Source organism: Mus caroli, unplaced genomic scaffold (assembly GCF_978045245.1).
Source record: "Mus caroli unplaced genomic scaffold, Mus_caroli_1 scaffold_8, whole genome shotgun sequence".
Lineage (NCBI taxonomy): Eukaryota > Metazoa > Chordata > Mammalia > Rodentia > Muridae > Mus > Mus caroli.
In genome coordinates this window covers 123,442,777-123,464,873 of record NW_028227263.1, presented here as the reverse complement: position 1 = coordinate 123,464,873, position 22,097 = coordinate 123,442,777, and the positions used below count along the sequence as shown (strand labels likewise).

At 42.4% G+C, this 22,097-nt stretch overlaps 2 protein-coding genes and 1 pseudogene across 2 annotated transcripts in view; 2 read left to right on the top strand and 1 right to left on the bottom strand.

Annotated features, from left to right (window-relative positions):
• Positions 1–4,065, top strand: part of LOC147003446 (NACHT, LRR and PYD domains-containing protein 5-like) — a 38,637-nt gene extending 34,572 nt beyond the window's left edge. The window contains exons 15-16 of the mRNA XM_085842470.1: positions 113–283; positions 3,903–4,065. Of these exons, the coding sequence (XP_085698596.1) occupies positions 113–283; positions 3,903–4,065 (334 nt within the window). The remainder of the gene's footprint in view (positions 1–112; positions 284–3,902) is intronic.
• Positions 4,066–8,616: 4,551 nt separating this feature from the next.
• Positions 8,617–9,587, bottom strand: LOC147003445 (uncharacterized; annotated as a pseudogene).
• A 3,333-nt stretch (positions 9,588–12,920) lies between these two features.
• Positions 12,921–14,741, top strand: LOC147003444 (vomeronasal type-1 receptor 4-like). The gene is made up of 2 exons (XM_085841014.1): positions 12,921–12,938; positions 13,686–14,741. The coding sequence occupies exon 2, from the start codon at positions 13,812–13,814 to the stop codon at positions 14,739–14,741; it is 930 nt and encodes a 309-aa protein (XP_085697140.1). The 5' UTR covers positions 12,921–12,938; positions 13,686–13,811.
• The last annotated feature ends 7,356 nt before the right edge of the window (positions 14,742–22,097 follow it).

Here is a 22,097-nt window from a genome sequence, read left to right as displayed (position 1 = left end):
AAGTCAGGCTCTGCATGGAGTCCCTCTCACCTGTAAGCACGTGGTTGAACTCTTAAAGGCCAGCCAAGTGGAGGGTCCATCATTAATGGGTTCCTTCTTGGTCTTCTGGTAGGTTGGGGGCATGTAGGTTGACTTCCAAATGCTGTGAGGCATTGTCATTGGCCATCTCTTGCAACCCTCACCTGAACAGCCTAAATCTGGTGAAGAATGACTTCAGTACATCAGGGATGTTGAAGCTGTGCTCTGCGTTCCAAAGCCCTGTCTCTAACCTGTGGATAATTGGGTAAGTTCCAAATTGTCTCCTGAGACATAAACTCAGGCACTCTGACACGTTAATTGGAGAAACAGAAGCAATTGAAAGTAGTTGAGACCGTGGCTTGGCAACTGTCTTTATCCAGAGCAGTGGTTTTCAACCTTCCTAATGCTGTGACCCTTTAATACACTTCCTTGTGTTGTGGTGACCCCCAACCATATAATCATTTTGTTGTTACTTCATAACTTATTTTGCTACTATTATGATATGTGAGCCCCCAAGTTGGGAGGCTCTGGATCCACAGGTTGATAACCACTGTCAGAGAAAGTTCCAAGACAGCCAAGGTTACACAGTGAGACCCTGTCTCAAAAAACATGTGTACATATATGTTCTTAGTGGCAGTTTTCAAGAAAGGGAGTTTGATGTGTGCTCCTACATGAATAAACCACAATGACTTTAAGTGAAGTCAGTAGTCACAAAAGGCAAATGCTGTGTGATACTATTCATATGAAATTCCTAGGTGGTAGACTCATCATGACAGAAAGACGAAGTTGCTAAAGGATACAACAAAGAAGGTTAGAGGCTTAAAACTCCAGAGAAGAGCCCTTTTTTTTCCGCATATATAAAGTCCTGGGTTCCATCTGTAGCACTGCCAAAATAATTTAAAAGGGAATGGAAAATTTAGAGTTGATATTTATCATCTACAGGCTTTTCAGTTTGAGATGATGGGAGAGTTATGAAGAAGGTGGTAGCACTACATGTGTGTAATGCCACTAATACATCCAAATAGTTAAGATGGTTAATTTTGCCAAGTGTTGTGACTCATACCTACAACTGTAGTCCTTGTCAGACTTAAGACAAAAGGAAGGCCATAAATAAGTGATCATTTTTGACTACATATAGTGAGTTCTAGGACAGCATAAATCTCAGACCCTACCTCAATCAAAAATAGACAAGTTTGTCATGCATGTTAAATATTGAAAGTAGCCACTGGTGAGTTCCTGAGTCCTGATAAATGGTGCCTCCCACTCATTATTAAATGGAGTGGGTTAAAATGGGGTTGGAAAAATGGCTAGATAACTTTAAAGATTTGCTAATCTTGCAAGGGAACTGAGTTCAGTACCCAGAGCACACTTGGTGGCTCATAACAGCCTATATCTGAGTTTTCGTGTTTTAATACCCTCTCCAGGTCTCTGGGCACTGCAAGTGCATAGTAGAAATAGGCACATATAGACACATACACATACATTTAAAAATACTAACATTTATTTATGTGCATATGTGGAGTCAGAACAACTTGAAAAAGTCAGTTTTCTCTTTCTTGATTCTGGGGATAAAACTCAGGTTGTCAGGCTTGGCCATCAAGTATTTTTATCCATTGAGCCATCCCACATGCCCAAGTATACTTATAATCCAAGAAAGTAATTTGGGTGAAGCACTGAGCAAGGTGGTGCGTGTCTGTAGTCCTGCCTCTAAGGAAGCAGAGACAGGAAGATTGCTGCAAGTTTGAAGTCAGGCATACCTAGTACATTCTGGACCAGGTATTCTTGTGTAACAAGACTCTGCTCCAAAAATAAAAACAAATAATTTGGCTAGAGAAGATTGGGCAAGCAGCCCAGGTGAGGCTGATGGTGAAATGACTGGTGAGTAAGTTCTCCAGATAATAGCCATGATTTATCCAAAGTGAAAATTTCAGCACATGGATATAAGTGCAAAAGGCCCAGGAGTGACTTATAGGGATGGAGTATCATTGAAGACAGACAGGAGGGAATGGAGGGTTGGGAATTCTGGCTGAGTGAGGTTGGCAATCTTTACATAAGTACATTACAAGGTACACGCACAAACAAGAGCAAAAGGCAGAATGTTGTTTAAAAGAGCCAGCTGTAACAATGAGCTACAATGCACAGTGATGAGAATGGACTTAGCAATTGGTACAGTCTTGGGGGGATTGTTCCTCCTGTAAAGTGCTTCCCACACAAGCTTGAGGACCTGAGTGCTGGTCTCTAGAACCCATATAAAAGCCAGCTGTGGTGGTGCACATACCTGCAGTCTTAGCACTAGGGAGGCAGAGACCAGAAAGATGCTGGAGTTTGTAGGTTAGCCAGCCTGCCTAGCCTATTGGCAAGCCCTGGATTTGGTGAGTTTGTCTCAAAGTGAAGAGTGATGGGGAAAAGGCACCCAATGCTGGCCTCTGTTCTCTGCATTCTTGCTTGTATTTGTTGTCCCTCTCCCCTTCTCCCTCTCCTCCTTTCTCTCCTTCTCTCTCCCTTTCTCTCCCTTCTTCCCCCTCAACTCTGCACTCCCACACATGTGCCCCCTTCCCTCCTCCTTCCCCCCTTCCTCCCTCTCTGGGTCCCCGACCCACCCCCCAACTTTCACCTGGAACACATCCATACACCCACCCCCACACACACATTTTTCCCCTCCCGAGTGCTGGGATTAAAGGCGTGCGCCAACACGCCCGGCTACAGACCTAGATTTTTACCAATTTATTTGTTACAGGCAAAATGGGATTTCTCTGCAGCAATTTAAATCCTTGCATACCCTTCTCCTGGACTGGAATGGGTGGGACTTTGCCTTACCCTTGTCCTTGCCGTTGCCCATCACTGTGCCTCAAATCTGGGACAAGGCCCAACACAGAGTAGATCCCTGTGCATTTAGGACTTACTATTATATGTGTGGATTCTGTGGCTCACATGCATATGTGTGCCGGTATATGTGAAGGCCAAGGGGTTAACCTGAGAGGTCTCAGAGTATCTATCCGTCTTGGACGTTGCATGATGGGTTTGTTTTTTGTTTTGTCTAAGACAGAATCTCACTGTATAGTTCTGGCTGCCCTGGCATCAGCCTGGCCTCAGACTTACAGAGATCTACCTGAGGGATTAAACCTGTATGCAACCTCACCTGGCCCAGCTTGGGTTATGTTTTGTTTCTATGTTTTAGATATTTTTAATTTATGGGTGTGAATGTTTGCCTGAATGTATGTTTATATACTACTTGTATGCAAAGCCCACGGAGGCCAGCCACTCCTCTGGGCCTAGTGGTTATGAGCTGCTGTGTAGGTGCTGGTAATAGAACCCATGTCCTCTGGAAGGGCAGCCAGTGCTCTTGACCTCAGACTGTGCTGTCTCTCCAGCCTGGAAGCCTGGCTTTTCCATGTGGTTTAAAAGCAGTTTCTGATGCTTTCATGGCAAGTACTTCATAAACTGAGCTCATCTCCCCAGTCCTTTTATTTTGTTAAATAATGTGCTTACTCTTTGAAACTTTTATACATCCATATCACATCTTTTGATGATATACACCTGCCACTACTTCCTCCAGATCTTCCCATGGTACTCCAATATATCTCTCTCACAACTTAATTTTTTAAATTAGTTTAATAACCCACTGCCTCCAACTATTGAAGTTCATAGGCACAGGGGTATGGTGTCATTCCCTGGAGCATGAGAAACCTACCAGGTCTTCAAAGAAATGAAAGTGATTCTCCTTCTTCCATTAGGGCTGGGGCCTTGGAAGTCCCTTCCCTAGACTTTTTAATCTATGGGGGTGGAGTGATGTACTATGTTCATTGAGAGTTCTCAAAAAGGGTTGTAGTCTTGATATGGCTTCCAGGACAGTAGGTCCTAGCATGAAATCTCTTTCTTCCCAGCCTGTGGAAGCAGGAGTACTATGCCCGAGTGAGAAGACAGCTGGAGGAAGTGCAGTTTGTCAAGCCCCACGTGGTGATTGATGGTGATTGGTATGCTATTGATGAAGATGACCGAAACTGGTGGAAAACTGAAGACATGAGTCCCCTCTCCTTCACGTCCTAGCACTGCAGTATCTGTGAAATGTTTGTCTCACCTCGGAGGATGTAGTGGGAATGAAATAAACACAGCATTTAGAAAAGCATTGAGGTCACATCATCAATCCATGTGGGTGTGGCGTAAGGGCAGAGATGAGATGGGGGGCAGTGACTCAGTAAAGGGCTTATCATGCAAGCATGAGTGTCTGAACTTGATACACACAACCCATATAAAAAGCCAGGTGTGGGTATATGCTTGTAATCCCAGTGCTGGGAGATTGAGAAAGAAAATATTCTCACAGAATCAACTGAAGGGAGAAATGGCTCCATGTGCACATTCACACAGAAGCATGGGGACCCACACATATGTATACACGCGTCCGAAAATATGCATATACACACATAGATACCACACATGAAAAATGGACTCTTCACCCCTCTGGACCATCTCCTTGCTGTGCTCCTGTGATGCATGCATGTACAGACCTTCATGACACCTAAGATGTGGGTAGCTTATACCCATCTTTCAAGGATTTTGAGGCATGGGGTGCCTGAGCATTCCCATAGAGTAGATGGAAAAGCCATCATTCAGAGTCGGGAAATCTACTCTGGATGCCATTGCTATCCCTGGAGCACCAGGGAAGCATTCAGCCGCTCCCATGGGCCTCCGACCACTTTTTTTTTTTTTTTTTGGAGCCTCATAATGCAAACAGCATTTCTGAAGCCAGAGAATGTTCTAGGCTTGTTACTTGTGAAAGCACAAGTTTCCATGTGTAGTGGAACACATCTTTATTCCAAGCACTTGGGAGGCAGTACAACTTGGTGGCACATAAAGTGGGTTCCAGGACAGCAGAGCCTACATAATGACAGCCTGTTTTGAAAAGAAAGCCTTAGAGTCAGGTAGTCACCTGACTACCCTACCAAGTCTCCTCTAATGAGAATGAAAAGCTTGTTTCTAGGAGCAGAACATGAATGCACATGCTCCTTTTATGGGGATGGGTTCCTGAAGTGGCATTGATAAGCAGCAGGGAGTCAGAAACGAATAATAACTGAACCACTTAAATCCACACACATGTTTGGGTGCTATTAAAAGGAGTGATGGGAGTGGAGCTTGTGGATTAGTTGGTAGCTTACATACCTAGCATGTGGAAAGCTGTGGATATCCCTAACATCACTTAAAAACCACAGAGTGGCAAATTTTGTGATCCCAGCACTCAGCAGGTTGAGGCAGGATGATCGGAAGTTCAAGGTTACCCACTGCTATGTAGCAAGTTTGAGGGCTGGAATAGGGAAGGGGAAAGGAGAGTGGGGAAGGGGTAGAGAGGAAGAGAGATTAAGAGATGTGTACCCTCTAGACAATCACAGATAAATGCAGTTTATGGAAACTTAGATGATAAAGAGAAGGTAGATGGAGACTGAGGATGTGGCTCAGAGGTAGTGTGCTTGCCTCAGGTCCTGGATTGGATCCCCAGTAATGGAGACAATTAGGTGGGGTAAACTGGAGACATACAGTTCATATGTGGATGCCAGGTAACAGATGGTGGGTGCTACTAGATGACAGTTATGTAAATGAAAGGTGGTTATGTAGGGCATGCTTACATTGAAAGAGTAACTTGTTACTGTGTGTGAATGTGTTGGGGTGCTCACAGTCATGGGTATGATACAGCTCACATGCAGGTCAGATGGTACCTTTTAGAAGGTAGCTGTCTCCTCCCACCATGTGAATTCCAGGGAGTAAACTCAAGTTGCCAGGCTTCTTTGGCAAGGACTTTCACCCAATAAACCCTCTAGTGTGCTGTTTTCTCATACACACAAACCAGATGTGTTTCTACGAGTGTATGGCATGAAAGCAGAAGGGGGAACTATTTGTAGAGCAAAGAAACTAAGGAGAGGTGGAAGGAAAGGTGGTAGAGGAAGGGAAATATTTTAAAAGTATGAATATATTTGTCATGTTGAAACAAGTCTCTCTCCTCTCTCTTCTCTCTCTTCTCTCTCTCCTCTCTCTCCTCTCTCTCCTCTCTCTTCTCTCTCTTCTCTCTCTTCTCTCTCTTCTCTCTCCCTCTCCCTCTCCCTCTCCCTCTCTCTCTCTCTCTGTGTGTGTGTGTGCCTGCAGAGATCGTATAAACCATCAGGTATACTGGAGTTGGAATTAGAAGCAATTCATGTGGGTGCTGGGAACTGCCCAGGTTCTTTGCAAGAGCAGGATGTGATTTTAACCACAGAACCATCTCTCTGGCCCCAGAAACACAGTTTTCAGCTGAGTGAGGTGGTACACTATGTAGTCTCAGCACTGAGAAGGGAGGGAGGAGGATCAGATGAAGGACATCAACCACACAGCAGGTTTCAGGTTAGCTTGAACTATGTGATACCATGTCTCAAAAAATTCTGTTTACAAAAACTAAGCCTAGTTATTGTACTGAGTATGTCAAAAGATGATGAGTTAAGGACTCTGAAAGCTACTATTGGGAAGAGTTGGTAGCATTTCCTCCATAACTTAAAAAAAATACTGTGACCAAACACCAATTCTTTGCCCAAATTCTCAGCACAGCTCCCATAATAATTGTATCCATGAAAACAGTCTACATGAGTTGATGAGATGGTTTATCAGGGAAAGGCACCTGCCTCCAAGACTCATGATCAGAGGTTGATCCCAGAATCCACATCTGGAATTTTCTATCCCAGAAATAGAGAATTTCTGCAGATTGTCCTCTGACTACCGCATGAAAATGCATGCACATAATTTTTTTTTAAGTCAACAGCTGGGAATATAATATCTGCTATTCCTCTACTGAGAGAACCTGGGCGCTACACTTGGCCTCCTCTGACCTGTTTCCTTAGCTGAAAAATGGGACAGTTCCTCCTAGCAGGGCATAGGTGGGTAAGAGACTAGGATGCCTGAGGACTGAGTGGGGGAGACCTAGGCCAGAGCTCTCAGTCAGGGCGAAGGCATCATATGGTGGCAGAATTTACCACACCAGCACCAAGATGCTCTATGAATGAATCAAGATTTCATGGCCAAACAAGTTCAGAAAATTGAAGTCTATATCTCAGCTGTCCATGCTCCTCTTCCTCCTCCTCCTTCCATTGTCCACTTCATCAATGGACAGCATCACCCCACCCTATTCAGCCTGCTTTATGGAGAATATGGCTGCATGTCTAGCTGGGAACAGGTTTGGGAGGGGGGTTGTGTGCCATTTTCAAGTCTTCCAAGAGGCACAAGGAAGGGGGAGGGGAGAATTGGCATCAAGAAACATTTCAAGTACTGTTCTACATAGTAAAAAAAAACTTGGATCTGGCATGTTCTCAAATTATTTGAGCTGGGGACTGTGTGCCCAAGAAACTCTAACGCTGGAGGTCCCTTCTGATCCTGCAGCTGCAGGGGTTCTGGGGCATGCACTGGACTGGCACTGAGCAGCATCTGGATCAAAGCATGCCACAGCAACTGCCAACATCCTGCTCTCATTTGGGTACTGGATTAAAAATCTACTCCATGTTCCTCCTCCTCCTCCTCCTCCTCCTCCTCCTCCTCCTCCTCCTCCTCTTCCTCCTCTTCCTCCTCTTCCTCTTCCTCCTCCTCTGATCTGCTTTACTGAATAGTAGCAGTCATCAAGATAAGGCTTGCTCTGCAGAGAATGCTGATATATGCCTTATGAGTGATGAGAGCATGGACCAGGGAGGGGTGTGCTATTTCTATGTCCTCCATAAGCCATCCCCTTTCCAGCAGGAACAAACAACCTTCTCAACAGTGACCTTTTACCAGGTCAGCAAGGGACTCCTTGGTAAACATGTCTCTTTCTGGAATTGGTTTGGGACACCCTGGGCCCAACATGCTCACCCCTCATTTAGTGTTTGTCACTTGTGTGCACCAAAGTGAAGATGGCTCCATTTAATCATTCTCTCTTCTCCATCCCAAACTCAAGAAACAGGCAGTGCTGGGACAACTGAATAATGTTATTTATTGTCCAACATCCCTTCTTCCACTGCCAGGACAGGGAAAAAAGCACCCATCCTCCCAATAAGACCATGCTAGGAAGAGGAGGCTACTTCACATCTCTGCTACTGCAAATCCAGGAGGAAGAGCAAAGGCTTCGGCTAGAAAATTAATAAGGACCCATGGGGCAGAAAAGATAATATTGGATGAAAGGGGTCAAAACAGTATGATTAAGAGAGAATTCTAGAATGGAAGAAAGACCCTCTCAATACATAAAGCCAGGATTCCCTCCATTCCTTAGGACACAGCAGCCTGAGACCTGTAGTAGGGGTGGACTTTCCCTTAAGCATCTAGTGCCAATTGATCCTGCAGTTCTCTCAGTCTCTGGCTCTCAGACTAGGAACCTACAAAAGGCAGCTCCCCCAGGCAGTAGGGCAGTCCTGTGGGTCCCCTTACACCCAGAACAGCATGAAGGAAGGAAAGAGAGACAAGACCACTGCTTTCAGTCTGGTTCTCTCTGGACATCCCTTGTGGTCTTGCTCACTTGTAGTCTCCACCAAACCCAAGGAGCCCTGTCCATCCCCCTCCCTGGACATCTCCATCCCTAAAAAGCCTCCCCACCCTGACTCCCTGCACACAGCACAGCAGTCAGTTGGTCCTCTGTCTGCAGTTGCTGCAAACTGAAGGTAACCCAACTGCATGAATCTTCTTGTGTCTCTGCAGCATGGTACAGGAATCCTTCACCACACTCCATGCAGATGTGCACAGGTTCCTCCGCACCCTTTAGCCCTCTAGCCTGTCCCCGTGCTGAGTAAGCTGGTGGGCTAGGAGCCCAGCCCTGTGCCCAAAGCCCTTCCTGCACTCCATGCACATGTATGGCTTAGGTGCCAGCGCCCTGCACATTTGTGTCCCTGTTGCCCACGTCCCCACCCTGGCCAGAGCGCTGCAGCACCATCCCCACCAAGATGATGTCCTCGCCATTGCCTGCTGGGATCGTAATTTTACCTTCTGCAATTTTAACTTCTGCTGCTGTGGCCTTATCAGGTGCCCTGGTGCTTTACACGCTGGCCTCCAGCATCTTAGCTGCTACACCTGGCCCTGACAGCTCTGGGTGCAACTGCAGGTGGGGTGCCAGGCTCTTGGGCTGGCTGAAGCCATAGCCTCAACTCAGGCACATGAAGAGCTTTCGACCACCATGGAAGTGATGGTGCTTGGCTAGGCTGTTGCTCTGTGTGAAGCTGAGACCTCAGTTGGGTTAAGTATAAGGCTTCTTGCCCTTGTGGATGTACTGGTGCTGTGTGTGTTTGGAGCTGCAGCTAAAGTGCTTGCAGCACTCTGAACAGGCAAATGACTTCTTGCCTGTGTGGATGCTCCTGTGCTGCACCAGGTGCAAGCACTGCGAGAAGGTCTTGCTGCAGGTGGTACAAGAGTTGGGACACTTACCTGTGTGCATGCATTGGTGCTGCAACCTGTGAAGCTTAGCCTTTTCCCAGTCAGTGCAGATGTAGGGAGCTGGTGGCTACGATTGCGGCAGGGGCCAAGGAGGAGGTGCAGACTGGGTTGGGGACAGCTTGATATGGGAGAGGGCAGTTGGGAACATTGTCATCATCCATGATGAGGATGTCCACTGCAAAGCAAGAGGGAAGGAGGAGGCAAGTCAGAGGTGGCAAACCCACAAGGAACATCCATGCACAGGCTGCCAATGGATTCCAGCTTAGTGAGGGGCCCAGGGAAGCTCATCCTTTCAAGGTTCCTCCAACCTGGGGACTGCTGGGTTGTACCAATGCATATCCCGTGGAACACCAACCACTCAAGGCATTTCAAGTATTTCTGTGTTCTTAACCCATTCCCCTAATATTTGTTCTCCTTCTGAGTGGGTGTTGTCTCTGCTAGCCTTTCTCTGGGCCTAGAGACCAATGCCTAAGGCTTCCAGGCCCTCATAGAGGTCTACCAACCAAAGCTATAGAGGGCCAAAGTTAGGGGTGTGAGGAGAAGCACAACACAAATGGCACCTGAAACCCAATCAGGATGGGAGGGCCAGGCCTGCAGGCTAGGAAATAATGGTGTCACATTTGGATAATTGTAACTGCAGGGTGGGAAATAGAAAAGGAGAGACAAGTTGGACAAAGAGGGTAGGATATTAGCTTGGGAGGTGTGCTAGCCCCTCTATCTGGGCATTCGAAGCCCAATCACATAGTTAATATTATAAACTAAGGTAGACTATCCCCACCCCATCACCACCATGGAAAAGTACAGTATAGAAGTATTGGTCTGGACAGCTGGAGACTGAACAAAGAGTAGTTAGAGGATTTTTGTGGGTAAGTTTGTGTCCACCAAGGACAACCTGTCCTGGTTACTGCAGGTGTCTGTTTCAGGTTTCACATTTCCTATTGATAAGAGCCTTATCTGTGGTCACCCTTATAAGTTCTTAGGTGTTTCCTTTGTCCTGGTTTCATCCAGAGATGCCCCTCCTCACCAGTCCCAATTCTCTCTGATTCTCTCCTCCCCAAACTTGGTTACTTATGCTCCCCTCCCACACTCTCTCCCACACAGTTCCCCCTCTCCATTAACTTCCAATATCTATTTTTTCCTCCTCAGTGAGACTCAAACATCTTCCCTTAGGTCTTCCTTGTTACTCAGCTTCTTTCAGTCTGTGGATTGTAGCATGGACATTATCTACTTTATGGCTTCTATGTACTTATGAGAAAAAACGCACCACGTGTGCCTTTTGGGGCTTGGGTTACATCAATCAGGATACTTTCTATTTCCATTCATTTGCCAGCAAAATCCATGGATTTAATGGGTGAATAGTGTTCTTAATATGAATGTACCACATTTTATTTATCCATTCTTCTGTTCAGGACACCTGTTTAGTTTAAGATTCTGGCTTTTATGAATAGGGTGCAGTGAACATAGCTGAGTGAGCATCATTCTGGTAGGACTGAGGGTCCTTTGTGTATACAACCAGGTGGAAGTGGGTTTTTAGGTAGATTGCTTTCAATTTTTCTGAGGAACCTTGCTAATGATATTCATAGTTGCCCAAGTTTTCACACCCTCTAGCAGGAAAGGAGTGTTCTCTTTGCTCCTGAACCTCACAGCACAAGCTGTTCCTTGAGCTTCTTAATGTAAGCCATTCTGACAAGCAGAGTATAGAATCTCAGAGTCATTTTGACTTGTATTTTCTTGATGACTAAGGATGTTGAACACCTTAAGTGCTTCTTGGTCATTAGAGATTCCTTTGTTGAGAAATCTCTTTTTTTGTTTTTGTTTTGTTTTGTTTTTTGATGTCTATTTTCTTAAATTATTTTATTTTCATTTATGTACTTACTTTACATCCTGATCATTGTCCTGCCTCCCAGTTACCTCTCTTCAGTCCCTCCCTACCCCCCCCCCCCCACTAAGGCAGCCCATGTAGAACAATGTATTCCATAGACAGGCAGCAGCTTTACAGATAGCCTCTGCTCCAGTTGTTCAGGACCCAAGTGAAGACCAAGCTGCATATATGCTACATATATGCCATGATACTAGGTCATCCCATGAATAAATACTCTTTTTTTTTTTTGGTGGCTCAGCATCTGAGAGCCCCTAAGTGTCCAGGTTAATTGATTCAGTTGGTCTTCCTGTGGACTTCCTCTTCATTCTAGGTCCCTCAATCTCTTGTCAGCTCCTCCATAAGCTCCCCAAGTCTCATCCAATGTTTGACTCCAGTTTCCTGATTCTGTTTCAATCACTTTCTGGGTGTAGTCTTTCAGAATACAGTTATGCAAGACTGCTTTCTACAAGCCTAACAGATTATCATTAATTGTGTCAGGTGTTGGTGCTTGCCCATGGGATAGATCTCAAGTTGGGCCAGTTGTTGGTTGGCCTTTCCCTCAGCCACTGTTCCAACATTGTCTGTGCATTTCTTGTAGAGAGGATAAATTTTTTGTCAAAATTTGGGGGTGGGTGGATGTCCTTATACCTTCCCTGGGAAAGATAATTGTCTTTCTGTTTCTGGGAAATCTCACACACTGGTTATTTCTTGCCCTACTATTTACCTCCTGATTTTGTATATTATTCTTTACAACTGATGCTATTCTGATCTGTAAGTGCCCCACATTTCATTGATCATCAGTTGATAAGCACCCGGGTTATTTTTACTTCTTGTCTATTCTAACTAGAGTTGCAATAAATATTGATGGTTATATTTATCTCTTAATGACTTGTTCTATCCATCGCCTGTCCTGTGTAACCAGAATTGATTCTTACACTGCAGATTTTCTAGAAATCTAGCAGCAGCTAGTAGGCTTTGCATGTACCCAAGGCTCTATAGTTTGACTTATCAGAAAACAAGCCACAATCTACCTCCAGACAAAAGCACACTGCCATAACCCTAGGATTTATGAGGGAAACCTTGGTGTCAGGGGGTAATTTGACATATTAAACATTCTTGTGCAACATGAGGGAATAGGTGGAGTAAAATTACTCCATAGCAAACACCACACACTAGATCACATGTTGATGGTCCTTATGAAATTCCTTGTTGTCAGGAGGATTTTAGAAGAGTGCCACAGTGCTGTAGAGTGTACCTGATGAAAATGCAATAAACAAATACATTTATTCACCCTGGAGTACATTCTTCAATTTCTGACTGCAACAGAGTACAGAACTTCCAAAAGTTTTCCCCTAGGTAACTTAGAAAACTTTTCCTATCTTCTGCTCAGCTACTCATTAGTATCTAGCCAACTGGCAAATATCATCATTAACCATTAGAAGGTAAAAGTGGTGAATTGTCTTGGGGATAAATATTTATCCCTTCATCTTAGATATCCCAAAGTCTCCATGCAGACAATTCCAGTGCTACCACAAATGACAAAGTAATTGACTCTCTGTAGGCTGTTAAATTCATCTATATTGTTATTTTATAAGGTCTGGCAACCTGGGCTCACCTGCATTAACCTTCATAGCATTAAGAAGAAACTAAGGGGCAGGTAAGCATTTCCTTGCATTATTTCATTAGAAAAAAAGAGATCTATAGATAGGTGTTTAATGTATGCTTTTACCTAACAATCCATCCAGTGAATGGATTGAAACTGATTCCTCCTATGGAAAACAAAACACAAGCTTTCAAATCCGAGTTTCAAAATAATCTGTGTGTACATGGGTTAAAGTGTGACAGTGTTAATGTATTTCAGAGTAGCTGAGGGAAGCTGAGTATGATTCACACACCTCCAGCATCTGATTCCATAATAAAAGAGGCAAGATTCATGAAGTTATGAATAAATAATATTATTTAGTCCCCAGAAATGTTTCCAATATACAGACTGTATGTATAAATTGAGGCTTATGTACGGGATAAGAAAACTAGTGACTCTTTTGAAATATTTTATATTTTCCCATTTTGGTTTTCTGAAAATTTGATACTTTGTTTTCTTGCTACTTTATTCATTTATGAAATTTTATTGGTTGCATATAAATGTTATTTTCATATATAATCATATGAGGAATGATTGGATTCTAATTATTGAACAGTATACTCTAATTTTTCACTTTTCACGAATTCACCTGTAAAGCTTGTATTGTGTCAAAATGTCATTATGTTGTTGATCAATAGAGAAATAGTTACAACATCTGTATAAGTTTCTTCTCAAAATAAGAGGAATTCAGTGGCACAAAATCATATTCTGAGTTAATATCCATGCAGTGTTCTCAGGCAAAGATTATCTAATGGAATGTAGTAGTGTCTCCCTTCTGACTAGAAGAAATCATCCCAGATCAACTGATAAGTGTGGACAGTAGACCAGAGTCCTGAGGACAGGCCTGTCCTTCGTGGTCACCCCTCCAGTTGGCACAGAAGCCTTTCAATGTCTTCTCAGAATGAAGCCATGAAAACCACTGAGGAAGTGGCACTTCAGATTGTGTTGCTTTGTCAGTTTGGGATAGGGTCTATGGCTAACATCCTTCTGTTTGTCCATAATTTCTCTCCACTTTTGAATGAATGTCAGCTGAGACCCAAACAAGTGATTTGTACTAACATGGCTGTGTCCAGCATCTTAATTCTATTCATGACTGTGTTTCCAAACAATGTGTTTGTTGCTCAAAGGAATCCACCAAATGACCTTCAATGTAAACTTGAGTACTTCGTATACATGGTAGCAAGAAGCACAAACTTGTGTTCCACCTGTGTCTTGAGCACCTATCAGTTTGTCACTCTTGTTCCTGGCAATTTTGGTAAGCTGATGGTCAGAGGAAGAAGACCCAAGGTCATAAGCTATTTCTGTGGTAGTTGTTGGTTGTTTGGTGTCTTATATAATGTCTACATTCCAATCAAAGTCAGTGGTCCACAGAACACAAATAATAAAACCAGCATTAAAAGTAAGTGGGTCTGTTTTACATCCGGCTTCAGTGTCGGCATTGTGTTCTTGTCATTTGCCCATGATGCCATATTTATCAGCATCATGGTCTGGGCCAGTGTCTCCATGGTACTTCTCCTGTATAGACACTACCAGAGACTGCAGTACATTTTCCCTCCCCATCAAGGCAACAGAGGTTATGCTGAGATCAGAGCAACCCATAGCATTGTGATGCTTGTGGTCACATTTGTAAGCTTTTATCTTCTACACTGTATTTGCTTTATTCTTCACATTGTTTTTGTAGACTCCCATAGGTGGTTGAGGCATGCAGGTAAAGTTTTATCTTCAAGCTTCCCCACTATTTCTCCCTTGCTGTTGATGTTTAGGGATCCTAGTTATCCTTGTTCTCTGATCTTCAACTATAGAAAGCCAGTCATTTAAAATAACAAGCCCTTAAGACAGCTTATTAACACTGTTGAAAAATTCTACTGAATAAATATATGTTTAACATGTCTTTATGAACCAGGTATGGTGGCTCACTGCTATAATTCCAGCACTATTCCTGCTGAGGTAGTGCAGTTGCTATGTAACCAATCGTAGCACTGAGTAAAGAGGGAGTTCCTGTCCAACCCATGACACTGAGCCCTTGTCCTTGACCTCTCCTCTTACATCAGCTGAAGAATATTCACAATTATAACATCAAGGTTTCACTTTTGATTTATGAAGCAAATACACTGAATGTGTTCTACTTTCCCAATAAACTCTGGCCAGTACCTCCTGAGCTGTCTGAACAAAACCATACTTGTTATTATTTGACTTGTTTCTACACATTTTATCTCCTCTGTGTGAGAATAACAATGCAGATGTATTAGCATATAATTGCCATATTTCTAATCTAAATTTTATTGAAGAAAAAATGCTTTTATACTTCACATAGACCAATATGCAATACCAAAGCAAAAGAAAAAAAAAGTATCTTTTTACCTCTCCTTTGGTCTAGTTTCATTCATCCTAAATCCTGCTATGATGAGCAAGAAAAAATACTTCACAATATATTATTTCTCACACATACTGAAAACATTCTTTGAATCATCTTAAGAAATTTTTTTCTGATGAATGGTTATTAAAATGGTTTATAGAACAGCAAAAAGAACATGAAAGATTTCACCAATACCATATCCAATAGAGGGATCATTTCCAAAATACATTAAGAAATTGAAAACTAGGTATTATAACACACAACCCAATTACATATGGAAATATAAACTGAAAATTCTCAATAGCGGAATGTTAAATGACTGAGAAATATTGAAGAAATGTTTGACATCTTTAGCCATCAGAAAAATATAGAGAAAAAATTATTTTGATACTCCTTATTGCATCTGTAAGAATGGTTAAGATCCATAACTAAAGAAAAGTTCATTGTGCAAGGGATGTGGAGCAGGTAAGTAGTCTATTGTTGGTGGCAGTTGGAGCTTGTACAGTCATAATGGAAACTAACGTGGTATTTCCAAAGAGAACTGGGAACAGATATATTATAACTCAGCTATACAAGTACTGTGAAAGTGCTATCCAATCACCCGCTCACAGTGGCTTTAGTCACACTACTAGAAGCTGGAAACAACATCGCCCATATCTGTCATAAATTCCATAAAGTTTCCACTGCACCACATTTTCTTAGATCCCTCAGTTAAAGAATGGATAAAAAATATGGTACATATACACAATAGATTATTTCACAGCTGTTACAAGAAGACATAATGAAATTTTCAATTTTCTGAGCAACCGCCAAACTGATTTCCAGAGTGGTTTTTACCAGCTTGCAATACCATCAGCAATGGAGGAGTGTTCCTCTTTCTCCACAACCTTGACGGCATCTGTTGTCACCTTAGTTTTTATCTTAGCCATTCTGATTGGTGTGAGGTGGAATCTCAGGGTTGCTTTCATTTGCATTTTCCTGATGGCTAAGGATGATGAACATTTCTTTAGGTGCTTCTCAGCCATTCATTATTTCTCAATTGAGAATTATTTATTTATCTATGTACCCCATTTTTAATAGAGTTATTTGGATCTATGCATATTAGCCCTCTATCGGATGTAGGATTGGTAAAGATCTTTTCCAAATATTTTGGTTGCCCATTTATCACATTGTCAGTGTCCTTTGCCTTACAGAAGCTTTGCAATATTATGAGGTCCCTTTTGCCAATTATTGATCTTAGAGCATAAGCTATTGGTATTTCTGTTCAGGAAAATTTCCCTTGTACCTATGTGCTCAAGGATATTCCCCAATTTCTTTTCTATTAGTTTCAGTGTATCTGGTTTTATGTGAAGGTTCTTGATCCACTTAGACTTGAGCTTTGTACAAGGAGATAAAAATGGATCAATTTGCATTCTTCTACATGTTAAACTCCAGTTCAACCAACACCATTTGTTGAAAATGCCGTCTTTTCCCCACTGGATGGTTTTAGTTTCTTTGTCAACGATCAAGTGACCACAGGTGTGTTGGTTCATTTCTGGGTCTTCAGTTCTATTCCATTGATCTACCTGCCTGTCACTGTACCAATATAATACAGTTTTTATCACAAATACTCTGTAGGTTGGATTGCAAGCTGGTACAACCATTATGGAAATTAGTTTGACAGTTCCCCAGAAAATTGGACATGGTAGTATCTGAGGATCCAGCAATATGTGCATATACCCAGAAGATGCTTCAACATGTAATAAGGACACATTCTCCACTCTGTTTATAGCAGCCTTATTTATAATAGTCAGAAGCTGGAAATAACCCAAATGTTCCTCAACAGAGGACTGGATATAGAAAATGTGGTACATTTACACAATGGAGTACTACTCACCTATTAAATACAATGAATTTATGAAATGCTTAGGCAAATGGATGGATCTGGGGGATATCATCCTGAGTGATGAAACCCATTCACAAAAGAACTCACATGATATGCACTCACTGATAAGAGGATATTAGCCCAGAAGCTTGGAATACCCAAGATACAATTCACAAACCACATGAAACTCAAGATGAAGGAAGACCAAAGTGTAGATATTTTGATCCTTCTTTGAAGGGAGAACAAAATACCCGTGGAAGGAGTTACAGAGACAACGTGTGGAGCAGAGACTGAGGGAATGACCACCCAGAGATTGCTCCACTTTGGGATCCATCCCCAAAACAATCACCAAACCCAGACATTATTGTGGATGCCAACAAGTACTTGCTGACAGCCTGATATAGCTGTCTCCTGAGAAATTTTGCCAGTGCCTGACTAATATAGAAGTGGATGCTCACAGCCATCCATTGGACAGAGCACATGGTCCCCAATGAAAGAGCTAGAGAAAGGACCTAAGGAGATGAAGGGGTTTGCAGCCCAATAGGAGAAAAAACAATATGAACTAACCAGTACCCCCAGAGCTCCCAGGGCCTAAACTACTAACCATAGAGTACTCATGGTGGGACTCATGACTCCAGTTGCATATGAAGCAGGGGATGGCCTAGAAAGTCATCAACAGTAGGAGAGGCCCTTGGTTCTGTGAAGGCTCTATTTCCCAATGTAGGGGAATGCCAGGGCCAGGAAGTGGAAGTGGGTGGGTTGATGATCAGGGGATGGGGGAGGGTAAAGGGTGTTTTCAGAGGGGAAACCAGGAATGGGGAATAATATTTGAAATGTAAATAAAGAAAATATCTAATAAAAATTAAATTTTCAGAAAAAGGTTATAACTAGAAAAAAAATCAACCTGAAGGAGTTAACCCAGACCCAGAAAGATAAGCATGGTATGTGTTCACTTATTAGCTGTTATTAGCTGTTATTAGGTGTTCAGTAAAAGATAATCATGCTACAAAGCAGAAACACAAACAGGCTAAGTAACAAGAATGGTTTTACCAGGGATGCACAAATGTACCTTAGGGTAGGTGGGGACATGGAATAGATTTCAGATGTGAACTAGGCATTAGTAGGGAAGGAAAGCGTAAAGTATCAGGCAAGGTAGGATGGGATGGAGAGAGAAAGTATGGAATAGAGATGTCAGGAATTTGGGGGCATTTGCAGTGTGGGGTGGAAATGTAGTGCAGTGGAAACTTTCTGAATTTGTGAGGGTGTCCCTAGTTAGGAATCCAGGTTATGAAGGATTCTCTCCTTCTTCTGTAACCAGGCAAGTCTTCCAGTAGTGGAACTGTATCACCAACCCAGCCCCAAAACTTTCCATCTACAATCTGCCTTGCTTCAAGGTGTGCTGGGGGCAATGGTGGTTCACAGCTTACAGCAATCACAACCAATGACTGGTCTAATTTGGCACCAACACAAGAAGTGCATGTCTCACAATGCCTGTGTGACCATGAAAGGGATACCAGATAGCCCAAAGATATAGACACTACTAGCAAAACCTTAATGAAGTCATTCCTAATGATATTCTGCTATATTCATAGATTGGTCCCTAGCCCAGTTATAAGATTAGCTTACTCCAGTTGATGATGGATGCAGAGGCACAGACACACAGACAGCATTAGGTGATGATCAGAGAACCATGAAGAAGGAGATTACCTCATCTAGCCTTGATATGAATAACTTGGAAAATATTAAAAAAAAATTAGTTAAGATCGGTTTTTGTTCACGCACAAGGACCAAGTTCCGTGGCCAATGTATAAGCTCCTTCTTGGCAGCTTACAAATATTTATAACCACAGATTTAGGGGATCTGATGCTCTCTTCTGGATTCCATGAGCACTGCACATGAGGTGCTCTGACTCATGTAAAAATAGCTATACACATAAAATAAATAAGTCTCTTTTTCTTACCTTTATTTTTTACTTTTATACATTAAAAAGAACAAAGGTTACCATGTTATATTTTACCCATTTGCCTTTTTGAATTTCTTCTGCCTGTTTTCATGATTGTTTTTATTGCTTTAGAATCTTTACTCTTTAATTTTTATGATTTAAGTTAACAATGTTAAACATGCAAAAATTAGTATTTGTTTTAACAGTTTAATATTGGTTCAAAAAATATCTTAGAGCTGCTATTAGACAATTCATAGACTATTTACAAATGATATGATATTTTCATGTGAACTATAGCAGGTTTCACACTTTTGTATTATCTTAGTAGTTACAAACACGAGAAAGAGAAACAAAGTTAGAACGTGATGTGATAATAGGTAGCTCATACATTGAGCCACATTCTCTGTTGATAAAATATTGTTTTGAAAACAATATTCCTGAAACAAAAGGAGCTTTGTAAACTCTGTTGCATGGTCAGAGTTCATTTATTTACTAGATCCATGGCAATAGCTTGTGAATCCTGTGTTACCTTTGAAAAATATAATTCTCAGAATGCATTCATCTTTGTGGTCTTTCCCAAACACCTCTTTTTTACTCTTTGCTATGGTTGGAACAATATTATGTTGGCACCATACACAAATGGAACTGGTGATTTTTACTTCACATTCATAAAGCTTCCAAAATAATATAAGCAGTCCAAAACTATGGAAGATATAAAATGATCTCAAATTCATTTAGGCTATGTCAAGTCCCCTATTTTATTTTGCTCTTGAAATTACGAATTGTCACTTGTCATCCTATCTTCTACTAGCTGTTATCCCATGTCCCTGGCTTTATTCCCTAGAGCTTCCAGCAGACCCTGCATGCATATAATCTACTGCTTGTGTAGTAAAGTCTCACTTCCCCATTGGTTCTATCCACATGTTTGCCTACACTGCTAATTTTACTTTCTCTCTCACAATTCACATATTCTTTCTTCAATTTTCTTTCCCCCTCCTTCATTTCTCCTTCTCCTCCTTCCCTCCCTTCCTCTCTTCCACTTAAAAATTACACTCATTAATATGATAATGGTGCATGTGCCATAACATTCATGTAGATATTAGCAGATAATTCCAGTAGTTGAATCACACATCTACCATGTAGATGCCCAGGATTAAATTTATATAGACAGGCTTAACTGCAATCACATCTATCCACTAATACCATCCCACCAGCATTTCAATGAAGTATTTTGTTGTTTTTGTTTTTTAAGTACATAAAATTTATCTGGGGTGATAGAGGTGGGTAATACCTGAAATTTGGGATTGCTCTTTTTTTTTTAATGATTTCCTTTGCACCCTGTTCACTTCCCTACCTCCGAGGCATCCCCCACCATCCCTCCCACATTTGACTTCCTCTTCTACAGTGATGCTATTCCCCTGGTACCTCCACCAGGGCACATCCAGTCTCTATGTGTTTAGGCAAATCCTCTTTCACGGAAACCAGACAAGACATCACAGATAGAACACATCCCACAGATAGGCAACATATTTTGGATAGCCTGTGCTCCAGTTTAGGACCCAAATGAAGACCAAGTTACATATCTACTACATATGTGTGTAAAGTCCAAAGTTCAGCCTATGTATGATATTTTGTTGGTGGGTCAGTCTCTGAGACTCCCAGGTTAGTTGACTTCCTGTGGAATTCATATTTAGGGCCTTTGATTCTTCCTCCAAGATTTCCATAAGACTCTCCAAGACCCATTTCCTGTTTGGCTGTGGGAGTCTTCATCTGTGTAAGTCAGCTGCTGGGTGGATATTCTCAGAAGACAGCTATGATAGACTCCAGTCTGCAAGCATAACAGAGTATAATAATGTCATGAATAGGTGCTTGCTTATGGGATAGGTCTCTAGTTGGCTAGTTTTAGTTTGGCCATTCCCTGAGTCTCTGCTCCATCTCCATCCCAGGATTTCTTGTAAACAGGATAAATTACAGGCTGAATGTTTGTGGATGGATTGGAATTTCTGCCTGTCTATAGGTTTCAGATACCTGATATTATGAGTCTCTTTTAAGGTCACTCTCGTTGATCTTGGGGCACCTCTCCTATACCAGGCCTCTGTTTGGCCTTGAGATGTTCTGCACCCACACTCTCACCAGTTACAGGTTTCCATTATTTCACATTGTTTCTCATGGCCATCTAGCCATCTCTCCTATAACTCCATAACTCCCTATCTCTCATCCTAAATACTCCAATTTCCAACTCCATTCACTCTCCCAACAGTTTGCTCTCTCTTCTATCCTCCAATGGCTATTTTATTCCTTCTTTTAAATGAGATTCAAACACCCTAGTTTGAGCCTCTTTTCTTTTTTCTTTCCTTTTTTTTTTTGGTTTTAAGGTGTTTATTGTGGAAAGGGAGGGGAGAGAGAAGGGGGAGGGAGAGGGAGAGGGAGAGGGGGAGGGGGAGAGGGAGAGGGAGAGGGAGAGGGAGAGGGAGAGGGAGAGGGAGAGGGAGAGGGAGAGGGAGAGGGAGAGGGAAGGGAAGTAGAAGCCAGCTATGGCCATGTGGAGAGAGGGGTAAGGGAAGGTGGAGAGAGGGTGAGCAAGGGAGCAAGAATAAGAGAAAGACAATAAGAGCGAGTCTTTTTTCTTGTTTAGCTGTTTACAGCATATCTCAGGTACAGTCGGCATCAACCTGCCTTTCTACTGCCTCAGTCAGATGGCAGAGGAAGTCTGTGAAGGACTTCTAAAACTGTTGGACAAGGTTGTCAAAGCAAGCAGAGAAGTCTTGAGGGGTGCAGGCCTTAAGGGCCTAAAAGGTAAGATTGTCCACTTGAGTAAAGTAAGCATGAAGTCACATAGTGGCCTGAGTGACAAGTTTAATGCATTCCTCATGGCCAGTAAGCATTTCAAGAGTATTGTTAAGATTGTATTCCATATTAATTCTAACCTAATTTTCAGCTCAGTCATGGTATGAAGACCTTCGATTAAGAAATATAGCAGGGTAGAGCACCATCTTAAGGAGATTATATCCA